Here is a 27594-nt window from a genome sequence, read left to right on the forward strand (position 1 = left end):
CTACATGTTTTGTGATACCGTATTTTCCAGACTATAAGTCGCGCCTGCCAAAAATGCATAATAAAGAAAAAAAAAAAAACATATAAAAGTCACTCTGGAGTATAAGTCCCACAATTGCCCTCTAGTGGCTGTCAGTGTGAAAACAAAATTTGAAATTTTATATTTGAATATATTGAATATAAGTCGCATCTGAGTAGAAGTCGCAAACCCAGCCAAAGGATGGAAAAACGTGAGTTATAATCTGAAAAATACTGTATATAAAAGGCGATTGTATGCAGGTTCTGACTGTGTATTTATCGTATGCTATTGGTTTGAAATTATAGATTTTATTGCATGTAAAAATGTACATTTTGCAATTTTCTTTCTGTGGTACAACAGGTTAAAAAAAACAACTAATTCTGTCATCATTCAAATGTTTCAGATGTGTTTCTTTGGAGGTAAAATAACACAAACGGCTCCTTTTAGTGTTCAAGTGTTGCAGACATCTGGCGTAGGCCACATGTTTGTCTCAGCACCGTCAGGTCTGTGTATGAAATCAGCGAGACGCAGTGACCAGACAGGTTTTTTGTTTAGGCCTAATTTGTGTTACAACAGAATTTACCACAAAGCAGAAACAACTGGTTACTGTGTGTGACAAATACAACAGGGCCGGAAAAGAGCTGACACAGTCGTTTTCTAAAATCAACAAACCAAACTGTGAACGTTGAATTTGAAGACTTTGACAAGTAGCTGTGATCTAATACTGTCTGTTTATTGTGTTTCTCTCCCCTCTGCTCTGTATCAGCTCCTGAGCTCTGAGCTGAACTGACATCACACGGCTTTGAATATCACTGCTGATGTGACACCTAGTTATTCACCTGCCTGCACTATTTGAACTGAAGTGAAAGTCATTTTTACTGTCATTGTGACACAGCACACAACGACCTCTGACCTCTGCATTTAACCCATCACCTAAGTGGCCCAGGGGGCAGCTCAAGCTGAGAGCCCCGGGGGGTGAGGGAGGGGGGCAGTGTGTGGGGAGGATGCCATGCTAAGTGCACCTCAGTGGCACCTGGTGACTGGTGGCTTCGAACCAGCGACCTTTTCTGAAGTCTGATTCCATAACCACCAGTAGTTTCACAGACTCTCCAGTAACTGAAAACATTTGCAGAAATATAAAACTGTTCTCCCTCTCCAGGCTCTAACTTCTGCCTCTGGTCTGACAGACTCTCCTGCAGGAGGCGCTGTATCCTCAACACTACACTTCAAAAAAAAGTTCATCTTCATCTCTGTCAACGAACATGAGGAGTAACAGACTTTGGAAATCCTCTGACTCACAGCGACCACACAGACTGAGGACAAGGCCTTCAACTACAAATGACCAGAGTATGTGTTTATCAATACCACCGTGTTTTCTGGACTATAAGTCGCACTAGCCAACAAATGCATAACGAAGATATAAAAAAACCTATAAAAGTCTGTCAGTGTGAAAATAACGAACATGTACATTTTCAGTGGTACAGGAGTAGCAGATACTGGTACACAAGCCTAGAGTGCCCTCTAGTGGGTGCCAGTGTGAAGATAACAAACACGTGAAAGCCTCTGGTCTGACAGACTCTCCTGCAGGAGGCGCTGTATCCTCAAAACTACACTTCAAAAAAAGTTCATCTTCATCTCTGTCAACCAACATGGGGAGTAACAGACTTTGGAAATCCTCTGACTCACAGCGACCACACAGACTGAGGACAAGGCCTTCAACTACAAATGAGTGATCAGCACAGACATTAGAATGTATTTTTGGTCCTGCTCTAACTCTCCTGCATTAAGAAAATGACACTGACGTAATATTTGTTCCTGTAAACAAATTCATGATTCTGATGAGTCTGTCTGTACAGATGTGACGAGGAAAAAAAAGAGCTCGGAGGAGGTGAGACAATCAAGCATGACTCACCCAGTGGTCACATGAAGTAAGACAAGTGTCGACATGGTGGCAGCAGCAGCAGCATAAATACATAAATACATATATATATATATACTGCTGTCTCTTTCTAACTACTTAAGGCACAGAGAACCCAAAGGTCACATCCACCACATTTAACAGTTTTTGTTCCATTCGTTCCAGTCACTGTTCCACAGTAGAACCCAAACAGAAAAAGACTTACTTTCCAGACAGGATATCTTGTCTCAGCTGCAGCACAAACAGATACCTGTTGGCAGAACAAATTTACGACGATCATGACTTTGGTTTCACAGCGGACATAAATCAGTACCTGTACCACAGGCCCCCGCGTCATTAACAATACATCATGTACTTTAACAAGTCTCTGTCCATTTGACCTTAATTTCAACGTGCCCACAGCAGCTCAGTAATTAGCCCCCCGCTCCCCGCGGACCTGTCCAACGGGCTTCAGGGGAGCGCTGTCTGCTTGGGTTGATGAGCGTATCTCTGGCTAGTGTTTGAGGACTTTACCTGGTGAACTCTTCGTGCAGATTATTGGGCTCCGAGGAGTAAAATTTCACCCTGAAGAAGAGTCTGTAAGGAGGTCCATCTGCAGGAGGTGAGGAGGGATGGCAGTGAGAAACCCCCGTTTGACCCCCCCTTCCCTCAAAACCACACACATGTATTTACACACAAGTCAACAATAAGATATAAATATAACTATCACAGTTGTTACATTTAAGTTCCTAATATTAAATTTTAAAAATCCATTCTGTAGAACAGATTCAACAAACGTTTCTCGTTTCTCTACAAGGCCTGTTGTGCCCCCCCGCCCCCCGGGGAAGCACGCCCCGCACTTTGAAAAACACTGATCTAAATGAAATAGTTTCATCATTTTACAAACACAAGCTCTTTTATCTTTTCAGATTATTATTACCAAGGACATTCACCTTTATATCGTGCTACAGTTTCCTTCTGCAAACACTTACAACACACACTCACACACATGTGCGTGCACACACGCAGGAAATCATTTATTCCTGTAACAAGCCTGAGAACAAACAAGGGCACGGCCTTTAATGCTACTGCTAATCCCTGTGCCAATATTTCACCCTGTGCCACCTGCTCACCTACGCTATTGCCCAGGTAATAAAAACAAAAAGTTGGACCTACCCCGAATCTGCTTCTTAATGAGCTTGGACATGTCCAGCCAGTGCTGAAGAAGGAGAAACAACCAAGACAACGAGTGTGAGTGAGTGAAGTTTCAGCCAGAACTGACAGAAGTAACAGGTTACTCACAGAGACTTGGTCCGTGTCCATGAACTGTAATCCAAAGTAGTCTGTCTCAACCAGGTCGATGTGATACATGATCTGGTCAAAAAGGTCCTGACCTTTGGATTTGCTCTGGGAAAAAAAAAAGAAGAGGAAAAAGTTAAAATTGTTTTCCAATAAACCGTGTTCTGTGTTTGTGTGTTTTTATTTAATCTGCTCTGATACTGATGACATCATCTAGTCTGGATAATCTGTCGAACTGAATTAGATTGATTTTCAACATTCAGGTGATTTGAATGACCAGCAGCTCTGGTTTGAAGAAAAACAGAGGTATATATTTAGGGGATGAGTCGACAATATATATATGTGTGTGTATATTTATATATATATATTATTGTTAGTGCTAGTGTTGGTCAAAAGTAGCATTTTCTCTCCCATTACCTTGTACAGAAAGGAGATGTCTGTATTAATAATGGGTGCATCTTCATCTTTTTTTTACCAAAGTGGAAAAAGTGAAAAGTAAAAACAAAGTGTTAACTGTAGTGATTCATTTGTAAAATTAATAAAAACTTCAGTAATTAATTGCATTGTTAACTGTAGTGATTCATTTGTAAAAATAATAGAAACTCTAGTTATTAATTTTATAAATTCAAATTAAAAACCCCAAGTCATTTGAACACCTGGGCTGAAGGACTGTAGATCCAACAGTTCCACGTGTCCTTGTTCTAATACACCGTCCAAAGACGTTATTATTATTGGAAAAAGTTTTAATTTCACTGAAAAATCTCAAGCTTTAAATCCCATCTCCACCTGCCAGCATGTCTCTGTGGAGGCTCCACCTTCAGGTCAGACCAGACTAACTGAGCACAGAGCGATTCAAGTTTAAGCTGCATATTTGTTTTGACATAGTTCCATATTAATAATTCCATCATGTGGATGAGTGACAAAAAAACAGGTGTGAACCACAGACATCCACCTGCTGTTACCTGTACGTTTTTAATCACGTTTAATGATAGTAATTGTGATTAATCACCAGCTGCACTGTGATTAATCAGATTGTTACATAACCAATATTTAAGCCATAGTTATTTAATTACTGTATGAAGTTGTTAATAAAATTATTTCACTGTGAAAATAGCACTTGGAGAACATCACAGTCAGGCCCAGGTTTAATGTTACACAGGTTGTGTTTACCATGAAGGTAGGTCTCAGTCCTGGAGACACAACGTATCTGTGTGTGTGTGTGTGTGTGTGTGTGTGAGAGAGAGAGTATGAATCTAGGTCATAAGCAGAGGACAAGCCCCCGGGGGGGGGACCTTTGTTCAGGGATTTTGTCCATAAACTACAGTTCAGATTCAGATTCCGACTGTCGTTCATAAGCAGTACCTCTGTGTGTTTGAGAGTTTGTCAAATTGTGTTTTCTGAAGACTGAAGTCTGGCACAGCCGAGGCCAGAGCATGTGTTGGGAACAGCCGACAGCCTTGTACTTTGGATCTGGATAAACATTTGAAACTTCCTGGTGAGCTCATGAATGTGTGAGGAATTAGGAAATGGGTGGCACTGAGACAGGAGTGTCAAACTCGGCAGAAAAGTACGGGGGAAACTCTCGATCTCGATCTCGATCACGGCCTCTGTTTTTAACCACACACATGTACAATGACAGCTGGGATTTGGGGCATTAAACCCTTGACTGTGTCTGATCTTCTCTTTGTGCAGCCTGTAGTCAGCCTGCTGGCTTTGACAGGGCGAGTTCCAGCTCTGTTATTCACACCTGTATCAGTGCCCGTGGGAAAAGTCATCGACATGAACAAACTTGTTTCAACACACCTGTGACTCAGCCACGAGCTCAACCAGCCATGCGTCACCGCGTTGTTGCTGCTGCTGCGGCGGCGGCGTCTTACTTTTGCAGAGATCGTGGCTAGTCAGACAAAGACTCCCCACACCCTGATTACCCACCACACACTGCCTCAGCTGTTCTGCACGCAGCAGCTTCGGTGACACACATGACCTTCAAAATGGAAACGTCTTACGAGGAGCCACTTACGTACGCCTGCCCACGCGCTCGCTCGCTCGCTCGCTCATCAACCCACCAACCACTAGCATTCAAGCACAAGCCGGGGTAAATCAGATCAGGGAGTCAGGGAATAGACGGAGGGAGACAGAGGGAGATGACTGGAGCACAGGGGAGGAGGGAGGATGAGGAGGCAGAGTGTGAAAGAGTAAGACGATGAGCAACAGAGAAGGCCACCGAGGGAGTGTAAAAGAATTACTAGATTAATTAATTAGATGCGAGTAATGTGGCGGGAGTGTGGGGGAGGGGAGAACAGGTGAAACAGAGCGACCGGAGCAGAACAGAACAGAACAGGTGGGCAGCTTCACCTCTGCTCAAGTTTGAATCCTCTGCAGTAAGAATGAAAAGTTATGTCTATGTCTGACACACACACACACACACACACACTCCTACTGTACAGATGGCTGGAGCGTCGCCACTGATCGTATTGAAAAAAAAAGACACACGTGTGTTTGTTATACATGGAAGGCCCCATCGAACACCATGCTACACCTCTGGCTTCAGAAATAACTCTGTAATCTGGAAGAAAGGCAGATTCTCCCACTCTCTGAATGTCAGTGAACGCCTCTTGGTACCACTGAAAAATGTTGTCAACTGCATGAACCACAATCTCCTTTCAATTCCCAGGTTTATTTCCAGTAAAACCCCAGGACAGACGCCCAGTCACATGACCCTCCCTGGTTTCTCTTGGCTTCACCTGTCACTCACAGGAAGTGTCCACTGCCATGTTTTAACACAGGATCATTACGACATTGAGGCCTGTGAGGCAGAGGAAGTGACATCATTTTCTGAACTACCTTGGTACTTTCTCTGCTTTTGCTCCAACTATGAACTGTTGCTGTGTCCATGTCTGATGTAGAGCTCTATGGATTCTAAGTAAACAAATGAACACATTTTGCTGTGTCGATTTAATAAATTTTTTCTGTAACGCATGACATTTGAATAATTCTATTAGGATTGATGATAAAAAGTCCACTACTGTCATCTAGGCTAAAATCCTCATTATTTACTGTATTATTGTGAAAAAAAAAATCTTTTTGTCATGATAAACATATTGTTAAAGTTAGCGTGTATAGACATGAAATGATTAAATATTAAAACAGCTGACAGCATCCAGGCCCACCTCAAATAAATCACTGCTTATTTCCCAACCAACCTAAACAAGCCAAAGAAAGATCAGGTCTTGTCGGAGCCTGCGGTTACACAGCGAGGCTGCACACGTGACCTGAGGAGTGCACTGGGACGAGAAGTGGAACGTCTCCAGGAAATTCAAAGACATCAGTTTCCTCCTTCTGAACCTTCACAGACAAGTGTTTCACTGGAGTTTCTAAGTATCACTACATGTCAACGAAAAAAAGGGACGGCGACGCAACCAAAGAGGAAACTCCTGTTGGATGATACAGCTGTCAATCATATGTGGTGTCCACCCATCATGGCCTTAAAAATACTAGTTTCAAGATGTAAAGATTTACTGGTTGAAACAAAAAACAGTTTCAGTAATGTCATGGATTTGCTCACATGACGAGATTTAACTGTGAAAAATATATAAAAAACTATTTCACAAAAATGTATTCAAACATGGGCTGAATGTTTTTGACTGTAGTCATTTATAGTTTTTGTCTTATATCTTGTCCTGAAATGTCATTAATAAAATGTTTACTTCCAATCTCATCTGTAATCTGTCGTTTCTATCTAACCTAAATCTATAACACTTCCTGCAAGAATAGATCAGGAAACAACTGCTGTTTACCTCCGAACAGCAGTGAAAATAAATCCTACAGGTTTGACCTTTATATTGTTGCAGTCATTTGGAGTCATGTCTTGTCATCTTGTATTAAAGGACTGGAGTTCACAATTATGGCCATGACTAAAAATGGGTACAGATTTGATTTTAATTGTCTTTCTGAAAGACTGAATATAACTGATAACTTATATTTATATATAATTACATCTGAAACCAGAGTTCGTGACCAGTTCTTTTATAACCTCTACTAGTTTTCGTTTTGCTGCAAATATACCAGAAACCCAGAAATCTCCCGGTCCTCACTGGCCCCTCGGCCAACAATTTGAGCCACACTGATCTGTTTCAGCAGCTCCTCTGGTTTGAGTACACACTCTTTAGGTCAGCATTTAGGACACAAAGCAGCGGACTTCACTCACAGGCAGATCCACGTTCACATCCGATCCGTCCAGCAGCAGGACGCGGCAGGTGATGGCGGTCCTGGCTGTCCCGGCCGCAGGGATGTGAACCGGCGCTCCCCCGGTGACCACGGCGGGAGCGTGGACAACCTGCTGTTGATGGGCCAGGAGCAGGGGGTTCCCTGACACTCCTCCTCCTGCACCTCCTCCTCCCCCTTTACCGTCCCGCTCGTCCCCTTCTCTGGTCTGGAGTCGAGAGCGGCGGCTGAACGTCCGGCGCAGAAAGCTCATCATCTTCCTGATCCACCGGGCGGGGAAGTCCTCTGGTTTGTGTCCGTTAAGAGTGTTCCACACAGCGGTGAGCCTGTTTCTATTGCGACCGCCTCCTCCACCTTCTCCTCCTCGTCCTCCCTGGGGCGAGGAGTCACTCAGCAGGCACGGCGGAGACTTCAGGGCTGCCGCGCAGTCCTCAGGCTGGATGTCGGCGGCGGCAGCAGCAGCAGAGCGGGGACTCCGGCCGCATACTAATTCAACTCTCAGACGTCCGCTCCTGAGGATCCGCCAACCAGTTGATTTGCGACCAGCGAGTCGGCTGTGTCTCTGTCAAGACAGCGTGACGGAAACACCGCGCTCCCTCCTCCCCCTGTCCTGTCCCTCCGCCGTACACCTGCCTCCGCTCCGCTCGCTGTTGCGCACCGACTCAAAAATCCCGGAGAAATCCCTTCAGACTTCTCCGCAGCAGCGGGAGTGAGTGAGGCGGCTGGGGAAGGGGCAGCTGTCACCTGTGCATACGGAGCCAGAGAACCCCAGATGGTGGTTCCCTGTTAGGAGCGTGGAGCCGAAACTAGTCCTGCTCACAGGTAAAAGTCAACCAGCGAAACTGGACAAACAGCATGGACTGCGCCTGCGTACAAACACAGAAGCTGAACAAACTTCTGTTCTTGCCGACTGGCCAAAAAAGGATCAGGGGAAACAGTGACACCTGTCGACCGCTGAGGGAACTACTGAGATGAAATAACCAAAAATAAGGCATCATGACCGTGGCTGAAAATACCCATGAGCTGTACATTAGTATTGTCACAAGTTAGATCATGGTGTCTCATGTGTTGTTGTAGGTATGGGTATACAGAAGACCCCCCAGTTTTTAATAAATTAAAAAAAAAGAATATATATATGTATCTATATATATATATTCTATTTTTTACTGTACCTTGGGAGTGTATATACTGTATATGCATACACTCCCCAGGTGTCCCAGGTCCTGGGTCTAATCATCAGTACCTTCCTTTTTTCTGCCTGGGAGTCTGGGCCCAATCTGTTCACAGACTGTTTGATGATAGACCAACAGTCTGACCTTTAGCTCTTGAGGGACAGCTTCAAATGAGTTCCAGTATTGCAGCGTAAAAACTGACCCACCCAAATATCTGTCTGCTGGGGAAAAAAATTAAAAATAGAAGATTGTTATTTTTATGCTTTTATTTCAAACATGGACTGTAACTCCACGGCCAGAGTAGTAATTTTGTCTTCCAGCGTGTGTCGTCTTCCTCCAGGTTGTTATTGGCAGACTGGTGTGTTTCAGTCAATCAGAAGATTTAATTTCAGCCTGGTGTCAGCCATTTACCTTTATTCTGAAAAATGTCCTAACAGATACAGCATATTAGTTTCCCCGAGTTGTCGTCCTTCTGTCTTTGTTACCCTTGATAATACATTTTACTCTAGTTCTTGAATTAAACCAGTACTTTCATTTTATTGCTGCCACAGAAAAGACTTTAAACAACTACAGTAATAAAAAAAAACAAAAAAACAAACCAGTAATCTTTATTATGGACCAGTAAAAACAAATGATTAGTTTAAAGTTTTTTTTATTCTAACACTGCCTTCAACACGTGTCTGAGCTGATTTGTGATGCTGAGATAGATTAGTTAATATGATGCCAGCTTCAGAGTCATTCAGCTGAAGGTTAAACAAGCAGATTAGTCCTCGCTACAGTGAGCAGCCTCATTCTGCAGAGAAGTGTGAAAACAAAACAACAACAAAAATAAAAATAATTTTCTCAGATGTTCAGGAGAAATGACGGCTCAGACTCATCAGTATAAATCAAGGTTTATTTAGTGGCTTAATAATTTAAGAGTAATGAACAGTGGGTTTTGGTGCTCCTCCGGTGGACGGCATGCAGTGATGCGCCCCCACCATGACCTTAGAGCAGGTGCTGCGGTGATCTAACGCCCAGTCCTGCTCTGTATCCTTGAAAACAGACAAATTACACTTTACAATGATCCAGCTCCGTCTCTGCTCTACTGTTTGGTCCGCTGACTGGAAGGCATAAGGCACACATCTTAATGAGTAAAGGCGACGCTGCAGAGTGGCCACGAAGACAAAGAGTTAGCAGCGCACTTCAGTGTCCACGAAGGCCACAGTCCATACAAGCTTAACGCACAATCAGCAAAAACTAAGGCTGATGAGGCTTCAAATTCAGACACCCACACTGACTCTGGTTAGGACCGCACACAACTTTATCCTGAAGCTACTGAGGCTCTGGTCCACAGCCCCGGCCCGTGTACCGGTCCACAGACGTAGCTGAGGTTCCACTGAGGTTCTATGACGTTGAGGCTCAAACGGTTACGATTGTCTTTTCTGGTCCGGCTGTAGATTGGTCTTAAGGTGCTGAAGATCCGCCCTGTTTCTCTTTGTAGACGCGCAGGATGGCCTCGCAAACAAACTGGAACTGAGTAATAAACACACAACACACACACACACACACACAAGTGTTTCTGGTTGCACTGACATTTTGAAAGGTTAACACTGAGAACATCACCAAAGTGCAATGAAAAGAACAAAGCAAAAGTCAACTGATCCTAATAACAGGTGCTGTCAGCAGCGGTGACACCTGGGGGATTTCTGCTGCGAGTGTGTGCATGTGTGTGTCTCATTTTTGTGTTGGACATGGTTGTACACACTTCTTGGTCTCAGGTACGTCTACACGTTTGGTTTGTGTTAGTCAGCGTTCCTATTCGCCAAGGGATTTCTAAGAATAAAAAAAAAAATTCAAATCTGTGTATGTATAATAAAAAAAATAAAATGATCAGACATATATAAATATATAAATATGTTTATATATATATATAATTCTAAGTTCTATACTGTTCTCTAACCTTGACTGAACCGAACATGCACAGTGATGTCTCGTAAGAAATTGGTTCATGTTGCAGTGGACTGGTAATGATATTATGAGCATGTGATGAACTAAAGGGCATTGTCTAGAAAAATTCTAGCTAGCATTTTTTTTTCTTTTTCTTCCCATATATTATTGGATATTTTTTAATTTACAAATATTTCAGCACTGACAATTACTTAAAGGTACACTCACTAATGAGTACTTTACACAGCCAGTAAATATTTAACAAAAACTAATAAAATACTAAAAATGTGTACAGTGTATGGATTAAAAATGTATTAACTAACGAACGTGTTGTCAGTCAAGCAGGAGTGAAAGTCCTGACATCAGCATCCGCGCCTCGGAGGTTTGATCCTCCCTCAGATAAACACGTGACTCCTGGGCTGCCATATTCCCAGCATTACCTCCTGTCAAAGCAATGAGTAACACTTTCCTCTCCCTCGACAACTACCACTGAGGCACCACGCAGCACTGCTTCCTTACCCAGCTTGCCTGCTCTGGCTCATTAGCATCAGCCGTCAGTCTAACACGGCGGCGGCCTGCCTGCTTTGAAGTTAATGAAGGTTACACATGACAGGACTCACACAGATGTCAGAGTCTGTCACACTGGCCTTTCACGAGTAAAACAGGGGCACGGTGAACTTTAGGAAGTCACTACGAGAAATTTTTAGACATTTTCCAACGCGCTAACTCATATATTGTCACGGAAAACATTTTGACATCTTAAGTGGCTACGTGTTAAATACAAATGCCATGATTTTAGTGGAATTATTTTTTGTTTCTGTGGGTAAAAATTGAATAAGCACGACTACACACTAAGGTCTAAACTGAACTAAAATTATTCATCTCCATGAATAATCATCTGGATGCCAAAAACACAATCTTGTGTGCCTTGACAGAGCATCAGGCGTACCGGTTATTTAATGCAAATATTCTGTTATCTTTTGTCTACTGTATGTGACAGTGACAGGCAGAAGAGTGAATACTGAATACTCCACAGATAGCTGTTAAACTAAAAAAAGGAAGAGAACTCTTGAGCTCTTGACAAGATCTCCCTGTGTGCCTTTCTTCAATTCCTGCGAGCATGTTGTGTTTAACTAAAGAGGACCAGGTTTTATACTGAATACGTGACTTGAAACCAGAACTCTCCTTACAACAATGGAACTAGTAATACAATTTTATATCCACAGATTTCTAACCTCTGACATCAGTGGAGGTATTTTTGTAAATGAGACACTTGTGACAATACTTATAAAAATTAATAAACTGGAAATGGAGAATAGTAAAAAGACACCGAGTTATGATGTAAATAAAAAAAGTGATTAGGAAAAAGAATAAAATCAAACATCCCAGCAGTGATTCTCAGTACCGTGGTCTGAACCATCATGGCTCGCTGATCTCTTAGTGTTTTGACGATGTCCAGTGGGAACACAGGTCGACCCTCGTCCAGCTGAGTCAGCGCCGTCTCCATAGTGATGAGGACACCTGTCCGTCCAATCCCAGCACTGAGACAAGGATAACGCCATGAACACAAGGTTAATAAAACTGAAGCTATAGAGTGTATAATGACTTGTTCGGTGTGTGTGTGTGTGTGTGTGTGTGTGCGTTACCTGCAGTGTACCATTAATGGCTCTTCACCTCTCCTCCTCTCTCTTACTGAGCTGATGAACATCAGGAAATCTGAGGGGTCATCAGGTACACCGTGGTCCGGCCATGCCACATACTGCAGGTGGGTAACTGCGCGCTCCTCACTCCGCTTCACCAACACAAGTAAACAAAAACACACAAAAACACAAAGAACAGGTCGTTACAAAACATGGGAGGAGCCAATGGCTCTCACAGAAATGACTTTCAGGATAAATTATTTCATTTCTGAGGTCCAGAAAAAACACCCGCACCAGCTTCAACACATTGAAATTCCTAATTTGAAGAGCTCGACAGAATCTACTGATATTGATCCTGGAAATAATCCAATAATTCACCATCACTGTCCATCCAATTAACATTGCTACTGAGGCTCATATTGACCAGAAAGACAACAAGCTGACAAAACCGTTGCCAAAAGTATCGTGACTGATTGTAGACCAATGGAGATAGCGACGTTTTCGTAGTTTCAGATCTAAACCGGTTCTACTAGAAAAACGCCTTCAAACGTTTAAAGCAAAAAATGACTTGAATAGTCTTTCATTTTCTGTTCATTTCATTTTTTTGGATGAGACACAAAAAACACACGTTTCTGTTCCAGCAAATATACAGAAAAAAAATGTCTCGTCATATTTAGATATGCTAATTATTCTGTATTATTCGCAAATAATTGTAATTAATCCACCTGCATTCAATCACATTAAAAACTGTATTTGTTTGATGGCCTCTTAAACACACGGCAGCTTCACTCTCTACAATAATGAGATTCAAGATAAACCGTGTCCTTGTCATCTGTCACCCAGTTGGATCATTCTTAGAGAACCTTAAAAAGAAATTTAATTCCAAATCTTTCTTCACATAAGTCATATTTTCAAACCTAACATAAAATAAGAATGGTGCGTATTTCTCTGGCATTTTAAGCAGGGATTTGTTTATCTATTAGGTTGATTATTGTTGGATTCAAGTTTCTCCACAATGATGAGAAAACATAACAATTATATCAACAATACGATTTTAGAAAACATTATCCTCATAATGAGCTCAAAGGCCCCCAGGGCTTTGACAAAGGTATTAGTCAGTGAACCGCACAGGCTGTTATGGAAACAAAGACGAGGGGACGAGAACCAAAGTGGGTGACAACGAGGTTGGGAAGTGAGGAGGGACACGTGAGAGAGGGGGAGACGGAGAAGAAAAGTCCTCAGTTGAGGGTTAAATAAAAATCCAGGAGCTGGTCTGAGTCCAGAGAGTTAGATGGGCATGAAGCCTGTGACTCCACGCAGGGATTTACGTTTGCCACCAGAGGAACAGATGGACTCACGCAGCAGTCCCTGTGTGTCTGTGTGTGTGTGTGTGTGTGTGTGTGTGTGTGAGCATTATCTATTCAGTCACTCGGGCTCTGTTTATGTGAAGTAATCACATTGTTTGTTTTTTTTTCTAAACTAGTTCAGGTGAACTTCTCAGGAAGCCCTGTGTGTCAGACCACACACCTGCAGTACACACCCACAGTGAAACAACAAGTACTGGTACTGTTCAACGTGTCCAGTCATGCACACAGGTCAAGCCACCCACACGGAAGTCCCTGCATTTCTGCTGCTCTAAGTTTGCCAGGAGTGACAGCTGCCTGCAGCGGACTCTGCCGTACGACATATGGCACAAACATGGAACATGCTACAAACATGCAGACAGACAGGGTCAGAGTAGAACTGTGGTCAGAGGCTGATGTGATTGGATGATAGATGTGTGGCTCGTAGTGAGAATGATGACAAAAACACCAATTATGTATTTTTAAAATATCACAGCTGAGACTTATAAACAAACCAATACCTATACCAATGTCATTTTCTTTCATTTTGAGTTTAGAAAAAATATTTTTGAGGTTGAATGTTTGCCACATCTTAACCTGGAGAAACCAAAAATAATAATATTTAGCAGAAAATAGACCATAAACCATGGTCACTGATGAGCACATCAGTAATTTTAAACAATTCCCAATGTGTGATGTAAGAGCTTGGAAATACTGTATGTTGTTTTAACATTTGTTAACATTTATATGTTTTAACAAAATACAATCTTTGATAGAAATACAATTTGGAGAGTTATTTGATGCTTGGCCACAAATCCTACAGAAAAGGAAAATTAAAAAAAAAAAAAAAGGAAGTGATTCCTGGACAAAGACTGGACTAAAAATAAATAACTGAGGTATTGATTGATGATTAGTAGATAATGTCATATTTTTAATCATAATTCTAACAGTAAATAACTGCCCCCCCCCATTGATGATTAGTAGATAATGTCATATTTCTAATCATAATTCTAACAGTAAATAACCCCCTTCCCCCCGTCTCCTGAGAAGTCGACAGACTGTAGTAACACTGACTGTACCTGTGTGTTGGTCAGTGTGAACTGTCGTATCACATATGCCAGGTTACACTCCTCTGAGTGACACTTCACTCGCATGTGGCCGTAGTCCTTCACTTCGGGGGGGTGAGGCCAGTACTGGTGACACTTGGTCTGGAAAAGTGGATGACATCACCGACAAATTAGATCATCTCACAGGGAGAGTGTGTGCGTGTGTGTGTGTGTGTGTGAGTCATCAGTCAGGGACAAAGGTATTAGTGCGGCTGCATCAGGTAGGTGTGTGTGTGTGTGTGTGTGCGCCACTCTAATACAATCAAAATCTGTCTGATTTGTTGTTTAACCTCGCAGTCTGGCGAAGCAAAGCAATTCATCAGTGGAACGCAGACTCTGCACCTGCGCGGCTGATTGTTCCTCAAGTAGTGAGAAACTTGGGTGCACTCGATGAATGTCAAGGAAAATTTCCTTTTAATGAAAGCATCTGGTTACCAAGCAACAGGCAAGCCAAGGCAGAGCCGTGGTCTATGACAGCCGCCGGAGAGTGGCTGTACATGTGACTCCAGCATCCAGTTATTTACCACTGACAGCTCGTCCATTTGTGCACATGGTGAAACCCAGTAATTACTGGCATCTGTGGCAACTGATTAATTTCGTCCGCAAACATCAGCACAGAACCTGTTAATTACTGTGATCATGTAAATGAGACGTAAAGCAGTGTGTGGCTGTGAGTCTGAGTCACTTAGAGCTCCCCCTACTGTTGATGCTTTACCACCTTTGTGTTTATATATATGTGTGTACATATACATATACACTGTATATATGTATATATATAGTCACAGCCAGCATATAATTACACATATATCTGTATATATGTATACATATATGTCCATTTAAACACACATATATATATATATACTGTTTATATACACACACACATACACATCTGATAGTCCTCGGATATTTTTCTCTGACCAATCTAAGGCCCCTCGTGCAAACTTTGGACACCCCCTGAATGAGCCCCATGAATGTATGTATAAGGTTCTTTACCCGTCCTCTCTCCGTCAGCGTTGTTAGCATGATGATGGTGTGCACCTGCTGCTCCCACACAGTCTGCCAAAAGTGAGTGCAGGTCTGTGGCAGCGGGCCCTGAGCAGCGACATAACGCAAACAAACACCAGACACTGGCGACGCCACCTAAGGGACAGATAAATGAGCAAATACACAGAACACGAATTTGCAATTGTGACAATCAGCGAGCGAGAGGAGCGACACGGCTGTCTGTGATGACACTCACCGTGATGTGGCTGGCGTTGATGTAGTCCTCCTGGCCCTGCAGCACCACTCTGGTGGAATCATCTGAAAGATGAGCAGGAAAACAGGGCGTGGGGTCACAACACAGTCGTCCGCACACACAGCACACTGAGGCATTTGAATTTAATAAGGGTAAAAAAAGAGAAGCACTGAGAATCAAAATAAACAACACTTACAGGGTAAAACGTCTCGGTATCGATTCTTGTCGATGTTCTCAGAAAGTCGAGCGCAGTTCAGCGACAAACCAGGCTTCCTCCTGTATAAATTCTAATATAGAACACGAGAGCAGACAAGAACAACGATATAGATATTAACACACAAACTGTCACTAACAGGTGGGAAATTCCATGTGAATGTTAGGCTCAATATTGCCTAAAAAAACAGCCTTTTACATGATCAGTTTGGCCAGAAACAATAGCATCATTTTCTACGTCAGGACAAATCTAATGCAGTTTTTTAGGGTTAGCCTAGTCGCTGCTGCTGCTGCTTCATTCAAAACACCTCAAAGTGGAAACACAGGGTGCCAGACTGCACTCCTCTCTCTAGCTGCCTCATTGATTCCTCCAGTGTCGTGACCCGCTCCAGCTGGCCAGGAGATGGCAGTTTGTCCGCCTGTGATTGGCTGGAGATCGTGAGGGTGGGAGGGATCTGCAGCAGGGGGAGCACTTTTCCAGGACCTGTAATACAAGGGCGGCATTAAAATGCATAGGAACATGACAAGACACAGAGTGAACTCTTCAGTGCTGCTTCAGCACTTGTCTCCTCTCTCTCTCTGTCTCACTGTCTCTCTCTCTCTCTCTCACCTTTACGCCTGATAAGCAAGGCCAGCTCTCTGGAGTGTGACTCTCTGCTCGCTTTTATGAACATGACAACCTGGTCATGTGTGTGTTCAGAAATGTCTCGACCATTGATGAGGACAACCAGGTCTCCCTCCTGGAGTTTCGGCTCACATCGGCCCGCCTGGAAGACAGCACAGAAGCTTCAACTAGGATTCAAACTAACAACGTCAGTAACATTAGAGACACAGACAGGACCAGAGACAGACAACTACTGTAGGTTTAGGTCAAATGAAAAAACATATTTTTATGAAGGCTGTGTTTGAGAAGCACAAGGAAAGGAAAGATTAGAGCCTTCATTTTTTTTGGTTCAAATTCTAATGTCTAATCCTAATTTCATGTTCTCTCTAAGAATCTAAAATAAATAATTGAAATGAGACAAAGAAGAACTTAATTTTAATTAATTCTGTTTTGTTTGTTTTGTCTACCTGAGATCTTTAAAAAGTCCAGATATTCAGATCAATATGTTTTCTGAATAATATTTAGTTTTCAGAAAACCAACCATGAGTAGTTTATTAACCTTAAAAAATATTGACGGCACAGCTTCCAAATTCAGAAATCAGAATGGCCCCGGTTCAGTTAGTGGCATTAAATACCGAGATATAAAAGCATTGCATGTTAAAGTACAATAGTCTATTTATTATAAATATCTATCTATATAAATATAATGTAATTGTTAACAGTTTGTTTTGTTTGTTTGTTATCTTAAAAAAATCAAATTAAATCTTCAAAACAGACATGTTTTCTTACCGGAGAGTCAGGTTTAATGTGGGATATGGCGAGAGGCATTTTCTGATCCACCCCACCCTGAGAGTGTGTGTAGGATACAGAGAGGAGAGTGAACCACAACACAAAAGCAACACATGTTTTTCTTTACACCAACAGCTGGGCTTGGCATTTGTCAAACAGTGACATAAGAAAACGCAGCAGACGTCATGTGACCAACAGCAGGACAGACACCTACTTTGACGTTGAAGCCAAACTTGCCCTCGTGGTCAGGGGCAATACAGATCAGCATCAAGTCTCCGTCACCCAGAGTTCCCTGCACAGACGTGGGTGATGTCCAGTGGAAACAGGCAGACACACACATCGAAGGATGAAAGAAACCGAACACACCTTGTCGTTGGGTAAACTCTCCTCCTCACCAATGCTGTCGTCAGCCTGTAAAAAAGCCTCGTCTGGACCCTGGTGACCAGTGCTGGAAATAAGCAAAGAGTGAAATGATTTTTTTCTCATTTTGAAATGCCAAACTTTAATTTCCATAATTCTGCTCTCAGTTTCTGCCACCACTTCACCACTGACTCCCCTCTCCTCTCATCCTTTGAATTATTCACTTCTTCAAAGACAATTGACAATAATATTCATTTTTTATCTTCCAACCAATTTCCACCCTGTCAGGATCACTAAGGACCCCAGCAGGCGAGGACAGGCTTCACCCCGGACCAGTCCACCCCAGATCCACACTCACATTCACACCTACAGTCAATTTAGAGTGAATAATTAACCTAATCAATTATTTTAACCCTTGGGAAAAAACTACGGTCAATTTAGAGTGAATAATTAAGCTAATCAATTTTATTTTAACCCATGTAGAGAAAATACATCGGCTTGAACTAACCAAAAACAGTCATCTCCTTCCTGTAAGGTAGTGATTACCAACTGATGGCTCATGGGCTGATTACAGCCCACCGAAATGTCCAACGCGGCCCAAAATAAACATCAAATATTAACGTTGAATTTGGACATTTTGAACGTCCGGCCCCTAAGGTGTCTGTCCAGAAAAAAATTCTTCTTCTTCTGACAACTGTAGTTGGTGACCCCTGCTGGAAGGCCCACTGACTATAACAGACCTGTCATATTATGTCTTAATCTTATTTCTTACTGACTACAGCCATCGTTTTGAACACTTCTGTGGGTCACTTGATTTTTAACATTACGGTATCTAAAATATAATAAATAAAAACATACATCCTGATAGCTTAACCAGGTGAACTGAGGCAGTAACAATGGAGGGTGAGGATCTGTATCAGGCACTAACTGATGTGGTGATGGGTCTCCGTCGCTGTCCCTGCTGCTGCCCACAGACGCCCTGTAGGTATAGAAGACGTCCTCTCCTTCAGACATGTCCTTCAGATCACTGGTCAGCTCCACAGAGGACGGACGCGCCCTGCGGATGCCGTGGCGAACACGAGGACTTCGCCTGACGGAGAGACGAGGGAACCATTTTTACAAACCAGCATTTCTGCAGGTTTTTTGTTTCAACTTTTATGTTGATTTGGTGAAACAGTTAAAAAAAATTGTCAATTTTTTTACAAACGTAAACACTGGGAGGATGAAGGTTTTTACAGAGTCACAGCTGCGGGCCGTACCAGTTTGGAGTGCTTGGCGGCGACCTGGAGGGCAAACTCTTCGTCTCCAGACACTCTGAGGAAATGGACCTGCGCAGGACTGGGTTCCACACCATTCCTCCAACCACCCGCTGACAAACAGGACCACTGGGGGCAGAAATGGTCAAAGATGACTCGAACTTCTTAAAAGAATTAATGAGAGCGTCTGGTTTCCAGGCTCACCTCTCATTTTTGGTGTGACCCAGACCCAGGTGCTGTGTGATCAACTTGGTGTAGGAATGAATTGTGCTGTTGTTGTGTTTGGGGCTCCTGGCACTTCGGTTGGAGCAGAAGAAGGAGTGATGATCGACACACGACCTCCACAGGTTTTTACAGGTTTTGGGACAAGGCAGAATCATAGACATTTCACAGTCCTGAGTCTCACCCTGAAGGAGGAGGAGCAAGAACACAAACAAAATCGATCCTTGGTTAAATTCTATTATTTTGTGCCTCTTCATAGTATGAAGTAATAAGATATAGTAAGCTGTCAGGAGGTAAACGGATCAGGCCTAAGTGAAAAAAGACTCAATTTAATAAAAAGCCTAAAATGTTTTATTTTGTCTATAACAAACACAAGTTCATGACAGGTTTTTAAGAAGCTCATGTGAGGTTAGGTCAGGTTTTAGCTCAGGTTTTTAGAACACTGGAGCAGTTGGAAAATATATCAAAAGAGGCTTTTGTTAAAGTGACAGCATCTGGCAGCCATGTTTGTGTGAGACTGGTGTGTGGACACATTGTTATTCCCTCAGGTTAAAATACTGTGAATGTGTTTCATTTTCATAAACAGCCAGGTCGACAGACTTTGCAAAGCAGGTGTTTTTTTTTTTTTTTAGATCATTAGATCCGACGCGCATCAGTGGGAACACAGAAAGTCAGACGAAGACTTTTATTTTTTACACAACCTTATCTGTAACTAATCACACTGAAGGTATTTGCAGCAAAACCTCCCAGGTCAGCAGTCGAAATTTGAAATTTATGTGAGGATTAAGTAAAAGTAGGAGATTTACAATTAATAACGACTCTTTAAAGGAGTATATTTGTTTTTTTTTCATATGATAATGAGTGACACACTGGGTTATCAGAAAGTGTCTTAAGTAGGGATGTCCCATATTAATTTTTTGCCGATATCGCTATATGCAGATATTCATTTAATTTCCAATTCCGATATCAACTGATACCGATATCGTATCGTAATATGTATTCTTTTGTCTGTACAAACCACTGTGTGAGTTGCTGGCACCAGCATTCTGCATACACTCCTTATTATTAAATCATCAATCAGCTGCAATGCTGCCATCTAGTGACTGTAACTTTAATATACAGCCGTTTATCTCCAAATTATTTTTAGGGCACATATCTTTTAGTGAAACTCAAGCGTTGTTATTGGGTTTTCATTACCTGAGGAAAAACCAATAACAAAACAAATGTCAGACGGAGCTGAGATTCAACTTTAAATACTCATAAATTCAACCAATGTATTTACTCTTTAATAATAATAATATTCTTGGTGGAGAAAACAAGTTCTATCAGTGTTTTTTTTTTTTTTTTTGCTTAATCAAACTTCCAATAACACCGCTTGTCTCTTTAAGCTGCACAGACTGCACTGTCATTGGCCGACTGCTGTGTTTTAATGAAATATTTGCTGCTTTGAGCTCAGTTTTTATCAGAAGTGTTGACGTGAATCTCCACCTTCTAATATGAACGGACAGGAGCTGCCAACAGGTTCTCAGCTGAGAGAGCGGACAAACCAGAGTGACTCACGTGTTTCCTCTTCAGATGAATTATAAAGCGCTTCCTTTTGAACGAAATCTTGATTATATTCCCCCTACACAAGGAGAGAGGCGTTAGAGGACGAGACGAGTGAAGGGGCCGATGTTTATTGGGCGGCAGTTTCACTCACCAGGGGAAGAAACTGGAGCAAATCATATTACAGAATATGGCAACACCACTGGAGGCCAAGCCCACCATTAGAGGAGCGTTGTTGATGTCCTGGGAGGGAGGAGGGTGGGAAGGAGGAGAGGGAGAAAGAAGGGAGAGGGAGAGAGAGAGAGGTAGAGAGACCTCCATCAGACATGGCTGAAACAACATGCTGATAACAGTGTGTGACAGTGTGTGTCATAAAGACCGGCACCATGGCAGCGTGCAGCTCCACTCCGTACAGCTCCAGCGTCCGTGCCGTGTTGAGGAAACACAGCTCGGCGTCGCTCTGCTTCAGCCCCCTGGGAACACAGCAACACACTCACAGTCACATGGTAAAACAGGAACCAGCTGCACCGCAGTCAAACCAGTCACTTTGCATGCTGCAACTCCACACTGGACAGCACTGTGAATTACTTGTGCTGCGGGTGGAGGTCCTCCACTTTACTAATGAAGTCCTCATCCTGGTTCGGGATAAAGTGGCACTTCGAGAGGTAACCAGGTTGTCGGGAAGGACAGTGGTCGCCCTGCTCCGCTGGTGGGAGGAGAGAAAGTCAACAATCACTGACAGGAAATAACGCAGAACAAAGCACAAATGTGGTTTTTTTGTTCTTTGTATTTTGTTTTCATCGTCAGACAGTAAAATTATCAGAAGAACAAACAGTGGCATTTTGACTAACATTAAGTTACAAATCTGCATCTACCTGTAGCACTGATTAGCATTTAAGCTACACATCTGGATTACTTGAAGCTACACTGATGCCACCTGTTCATATCCATGGGTCTTTTATTTGAATTATCTTTTACCAACTTGGCTAACCATGAACTATCTTTATTTTAGACCAGCTTTCAATTTCACTTTTGTTAACATATTTTGACTCAACTTCTGTTTATCGTGTGTGAAGTGAAATTCAAAAAAGAACTGTTCTTTTTTTTCTTCCTGCCTAACTTTGAATGATCTTTTGTCCAATTTAACTGGAGACATTTTGGACATTTTGGAGAGGTAGTCCTATCTAAACCAGGGGAGGGTTGAGGGGGTGGCGGGGGGCTGGGGGGGTGGCACTGCAGAACAAGTGTGGGAACCAGTGCTGTTCAGAGGAGGTGACTTACATTGGACAGCATAAGAGGCCAAGACAACTGCTGGGCTGAGTGGACACTGCAACCTGCGAACACACTGTTATGTGTTATTCAAGAACAGGATGAAGAAGAAAAGGACAAAATCAGAGCAGTCTGTGCTTCACGGTTACTGACCGTCCTTCTCTGATGTCACTCCTGATCTGGAGGAAGTAAAGGTGTCTGCAGAGATGGAAACAAAAAAAAACTGTCTTCAGCCTCCAGTCATGCAGAAACACAAGTGATTTGACATGTAAGTGATGGAGTGGCACAGTTCAGTAGCTTCATGTCCTGAATCGATCGTGCGTGCAGTGAACTACAGCAGTCACTGATGTTTTCATCCATTGAATCTCTGTTGAAACGTCACTGTATTTGCCACAAACACTGGTTTACGCTCTGCTCTGCATTCATCTGCTCAGACATTGATGCCTCGATTACATGTACACAGGATATTAAACGATATAAATGGGAAATTTGGATTCAGCTGAATCACCAAATAGTCAAAACAGGAATGCGTCGATCAAAGACAGGAACAAAAACTCTCTTCAAATGTCAGCAGTGATGAAGCTCCCTTACACACAAGCAGTGTGGTGTCATTTAGTCATGGTCGTAAACGAGAACAAACTAAACAGCGTTTTAAAAACAAAGTGCGTTGTTAACGTTGTAGAAACACAAAAACAGAGACACAACATTAATCTTTCAGCTTTATCTGCCACAGCATCTGTTACGGTTTGATTCCTGTGTTTTCCCCTGGTTGGACTCAGTTATTGACATTACAATCACGATATAAAAAGAGTGCAGGACAGAAACAGAGCCAATCACCTCGTTTGTTCGTGCTGCAAAGAGTTGGGATCAGAGATGAAGAATCGAACTCTGAAGTTCAGGTAAAAGGGAGACACCAGACCTGTAGGAAGACACCGCATCAGCATTGAAATAATCTGTTCGTTCACACTTGTCACTAAAATATATTAGATGTATTTTGGTTACTTGAAAAAACACATATTTGTAATAAAAATTAAAAAAATATAATGTTTTATATGTTTGAGAAAATATATATATATATATATAATTATGTATTTGGTAAAACAATTTTGCTTTGTAAATATAAATTTAAATATATATTTTTAAAATATATTTCAAATATATATGCACATATATACATATAAATATATTATATATATATATATTTATTTCTCAAAAATAAATGAATGTTTTGAGAAATATATATACATATATGTATATCTATATATTTATACATATATGTATATTTAAGCACCTTTTCTTAAAAGTAAAACTTAAAGTAACATCATCTTATTGTTAATTCAAGTCCTGTCAAATATAAAAAGCACAGATTATCTGTGAAGAAACTCCTCCTCATTTTCATCTGTCTAAAACTGAGCATAAAAGAAAACATAAACCACTGGCAGTAAAAGAGTGTGCAGACATTTACCTTTGATTTGTTTCTTCAGTGGTTTTTCAAGCTCCAACCATCGCTGACAGAAAGAGAGAGAACATTTCATTTAGTGTAACTCTAAATAAACTGAACTAAATAAAAGCACTGATGTGACAGAGGGCTGTGGTTATTATGGACTGAACAAGTCTCAGTGGGAGCAGCATGTTCTCAAACTCAGCCCAGTCAGATGTGCAGCAGAGGAGGAGTGAGCTCACAGGAGAGTGAGTGTTGGCAGTGATGGAGGTGATGGCCGTGCTGGTTTCTCTGATCTGCAGACTGAACAGCTGCCTCTCCTGCAGGCCCACGTGGTCACACACTCGGTCCAACAGAACCACACCTTCATCCTGTTTCTGTAGAACACAAACAATAAACAGCATCAGCACCGGATATAGAACGTTATAGCTGCAAACAAAAACAAAAAAACAGCAGTGATAATACAGGGCTACTAATAAACACAGACACCGTCATTTCAAGTAAACACTGGACTTCCTGCATCGCTGCAAACCTGGAGATAATTTGGATTTTTGTCTTTTTTTTCCTCTAGGTTTCAATTTCAAATGTGGTGCTTTTTTCAGTTCTGCATCACAAAAATGAATTAAAATGAAATGAAAGTTTTACATTTTGTAAAGTTAGTAGCATTTTGGTAACAACATCATTATCATTTTCAATTGTCCAGACGTTTTTAAGCACTGATAACATTTTTTTTTTTTTAAGTTTTGGTAAAATGTGAAGTGAGAGTTGAGCCATCTGTTCACTTTTTATGCAAATGTTGTGTCTGTTTCAAGGACAAATATGGTCCAGAATATTGTGCATAAAAACCTCAGTGGTAGTGCATTCTTAAAAAGTACTCTAGCATGGGGAGGGGAATTTCCCAGTAATGCTTTGCGGTTTGTCGGAATGTAGCATCGTGAGTTCACACGGTAGCAACTTTTCTGAATCCGTGAAGTATGCAAGAAACAGGCTAACTTATTTTTTTAACTTTAATATTGTCTAACGCGGTAACATTTTCAGTAACATTTGCATTTATTTCTCTCCATATTCATTTGTTTTTTATTGGTAACATTTTCAGTAACATTTGCATTTCTTTCTGTGCATATTCACAAGTTTTTTATGCTTTTTTTTACTGTAATTCTGAGAAACTCAAATAATGTGACGACATTTTTTTCCAAACACGTTTTGCTACTTTTTGGATAACTGGCTTGTTAAGTGAACCCTGTTAGTCAGACAGAAAATTGACCTTGTTTTTCCAAGGTGTTTAACATGCCTTAAATATTCAAGTAGTTTTTCTAAATTTTAAAAGAAAGAATACCAAAAAAAAAACCCTGCAAATGAATAAGAATAAAATTGTCTTTCATCAACTGAATAATTGCAACATTTCATTAAAAAGCTGACTTTCATAAAAACAATTCTGAATCAAGATTTCATCCATTTATGTTAAATATTCTGCTTAAAATGTATTGCCGGGTATGAAAATATGTAGTGCTTATGTAATATAAGAATTTGTATATCTGTGCATACTGTGGGGTTGATATGTACATATTATGTATATGTGTACATATTGTAGTGTTATATTATGGTAATTTAATGTATACCATGTGATTTTTCTTTATTTCTAGAGGTCAAATACTGGAGCTAATCTATTTGTTCCTTTAGGATAAAGTCTCTCATCCTGAGTCTGTGCTTTGCAGGAGGTGAGTTTGTCCTTCAGTGCAAGGTCAACGTGTGGAGCTGAGATGATGAGATGATATGGATCAATGTGAAAAGGAAAGAATAGTACGTCACTTCATCACGCACTGACGTTAGGATCGTTAGCACAAGTGGAACCAAATGAAAACAACATATGATCTCCTCCACAGCAGACAGGAAACTCTGTGTGAGACGGCCAGTGTGTGTTACCAGCGTGTGTGTGTGTGTGTGTGTGTTACGCACGCTGACTGTAAAGGTCTCGATGGTGCCGTTCAACAGCTGAACCAGGCAGAGCAGGTCCGGTTTTGGCATGTCTGTTACAACGGTGGTTACCGTGCCTCCCTCTCACGACAACAGACCTGCCCTGAGGGGGGACCTGTTCACACACACACACACACACAAACAGAGAAACAGTGACACATGTTTGAGCCCAGCTTAATCCCAATGAAAGCAACTCCCTCAAGATGACAGTACTGGGTGAATAATATGTGTCCTCTATGAGCACTGGGCTTCAGTGAGTAATGCTGCATGAATGCAAAGGAGTGACTCCGTGTGTGTGTGTGTGTGTGTGTGTGATACATTATTTCTCGGCCTGGTCTGAACATGTCCCTTCCCTCTCCCTGCTGCTCACCCTCTGCATCTCTCCGCCTTTTTCAGGCAGCTGAATGATAAGAATGTTAAACATTTTCAGAAATGAAACCGCCCCGTTTTCAGCTCTGCAACTGATCCTCCAGACAAACTTCGTGAAGCGCGTCATGCACACAAACACACACACACATGCACCACCTAATGTATGCATGCATGCATGGACGCGCCTGCGGTGGAAATGTCAGTGTTTGAGTGTTTGTCAGTGTATTTCCTCCTTGTTTTATTTGAATGACTGTATAGACCTGTTTGTGAGGCAGCATCTGATTCCTGAAACTGATTGAAGATGTGGTGAAGATACAGGAGGAACTCTGCTTTTCACTTTAAAAAACAAACAAACAAACAAAAAACAACATTCCTCTGAGGCTCTGCTTTAACTGGGTAGAGTTTTTCAAAACTCTAGAATATTTTCAAAACAGAGATAGAACTTGACTAATCCCTTGGAGAGCCCTCCCCCCCCCCGCCCCCCCTCGGAAATCAAAGGTTGTCCAAGAAGGTGTGTTATAATTTTACTATGAACTTTGAACTTTGTTGTTTAGTAATTGGTCAACTCGTAATATGATCTAAAGACAAAGGTAGGAGCGTATTTCAGTTAAATAATAAATGTTTGCCCACTGTTTGTCTGTAAGGAGGTAACATTCAGGGTTATTATTATTATTTTTTAATTATTATTTGACTTCATCATATTATTTAATTATAAGAAAAACTCTGTTAAAGAAATAAAAAAAAACCTGACTAATCACCATTTAAATAATATTAATTTTATGTGTCCATGCAGATCTCTCTGCAAGTGTGTGTGTGTGTGTGTACATACATGTGTGCTGTGTTGCTATCCAGGTGAAAGATTAATGGAGGCCAGCCAGTCTGTCTTTTTCCCTGTCTCTGAAAGAACACACACACACATAGTTTGAGTTAATGTTTAAACACAGTGACACACTCTGAATGCATTAAACCCGAGCTTCTCTCTCTCTCTCTCTCACTCTCTCTCTCTCTCCTCCATAATAACCAACTTCTCTCTCACCGCCAAGCGGCTGATGAATTCACAGGGAAATGCTACATGTAGAGACGGCGTCAGTGTGAGGTGGAGGGTGGAGGCGAACATTGTCATCATGATGCTGCTGCTGCTGCTGCTGCTACCGACCACGGTGACGACTGTAGTGACTGTGTGTGGGACAAGTGTCACATGAGGAAACAGGAGTAAACTACCTCTTTCTTGTCAAGACTCGTTCGGGGACTGGTGTTTCTGTCATAGCAGAAATCAGTGCAGTTCAACGAGGAAAACACTAATAAAGAGTGGAGGGTAAATAAATCCACCAACAAGTGTTGTTGTAATGAATAACTGGCTCGTGTGTGTTTATGGGTGAGTGTATCAGGCCCACAGGGACAGTCTCGGCCCGTGGAAAATCAACCGTGCTGTGATTTAGCTGCACTTTGAGCCAATATGTGTCAGCGGGAACCTGTTGGCAGGCTGGAGTTCACACAGTTACACCCACAGACGGAGCCTCACACACGGCCGAACTTCTCCCCAAGCGCGGTGCTCCTCTTTAAAAACCACAACTTCCCAAACTGTTTGTTCTCTCTTTTTTGTCCTCTCTCTATGGCGATAAGACAGTTTGAATTATTAAAATGCGACTCTACCTTCACAGGCGGCTCATGTTCCTTTGGCCGTTGC

The 27594-nt window shown here is 41.9% G+C and overlaps 2 protein-coding genes across 3 annotated transcripts in view; both read right to left on the bottom strand.

The window, feature by feature from the left end:
• The window catches only part of epb41l4b (erythrocyte membrane protein band 4.1 like 4B), a 27891-nt gene extending 15956 nt beyond the window's left edge, over positions 1-11935 (bottom strand). For both annotated transcript variants that reach the window (XM_017038188.2, XM_008323037.3), the window contains exons 1-5: positions 7422-11935; positions 3218-3322; positions 3092-3134; positions 2450-2528; positions 2142-2186 (exon numbers count right to left, since the gene is read on the bottom strand). In XM_017038188.2, the coding sequence (XP_016893677.1) occupies positions 2142-2186; positions 2450-2528; positions 3092-3134; positions 3218-3322; positions 7422-7694 (545 nt within the window). In that variant the 5' untranslated portion in view covers positions 7695-11935. The remainder of the gene's footprint in view (positions 1-2141; positions 2187-2449; positions 2529-3091; positions 3135-3217; positions 3323-7421) is intronic.
• Positions 8124-27594, bottom strand: ptpn3 (protein tyrosine phosphatase non-receptor type 3). Its single transcript, XM_025061485.1, has 27 exons — positions 27561-27594; positions 26737-26804; positions 25521-25653; positions 23807-23941; positions 23589-23631; positions 22961-23042; positions 22277-22321; positions 22136-22188; positions 21443-21560; positions 21240-21327; positions 21009-21097; positions 20870-20933; positions 19292-19494; positions 19091-19216; positions 18760-18921; positions 17838-17919; positions 17686-17763; positions 17472-17528; positions 16689-16845; positions 16387-16562; positions 16062-16152; positions 15869-15930; positions 15622-15768; positions 14602-14730; positions 12186-12331; positions 11922-12080; positions 8124-8250 (listed from the first exon to the last, which is right to left on the bottom strand). Exons 3-27 carry the CDS (start codon positions 25587-25589, stop codon positions 8124-8126), a joined length of 2688 nt encoding a protein of 895 aa, XP_024917253.1. The 5' UTR covers positions 25590-25653; positions 26737-26804; positions 27561-27594.

Source organism: Cynoglossus semilaevis, chromosome 13 (genome assembly GCF_000523025.1).
Source record: "Cynoglossus semilaevis isolate Cse_v1.0 chromosome 13, Cse_v1.0, whole genome shotgun sequence".
Taxonomy (NCBI): Eukaryota; Metazoa; Chordata; class Actinopteri; order Pleuronectiformes; family Cynoglossidae; genus Cynoglossus; species Cynoglossus semilaevis.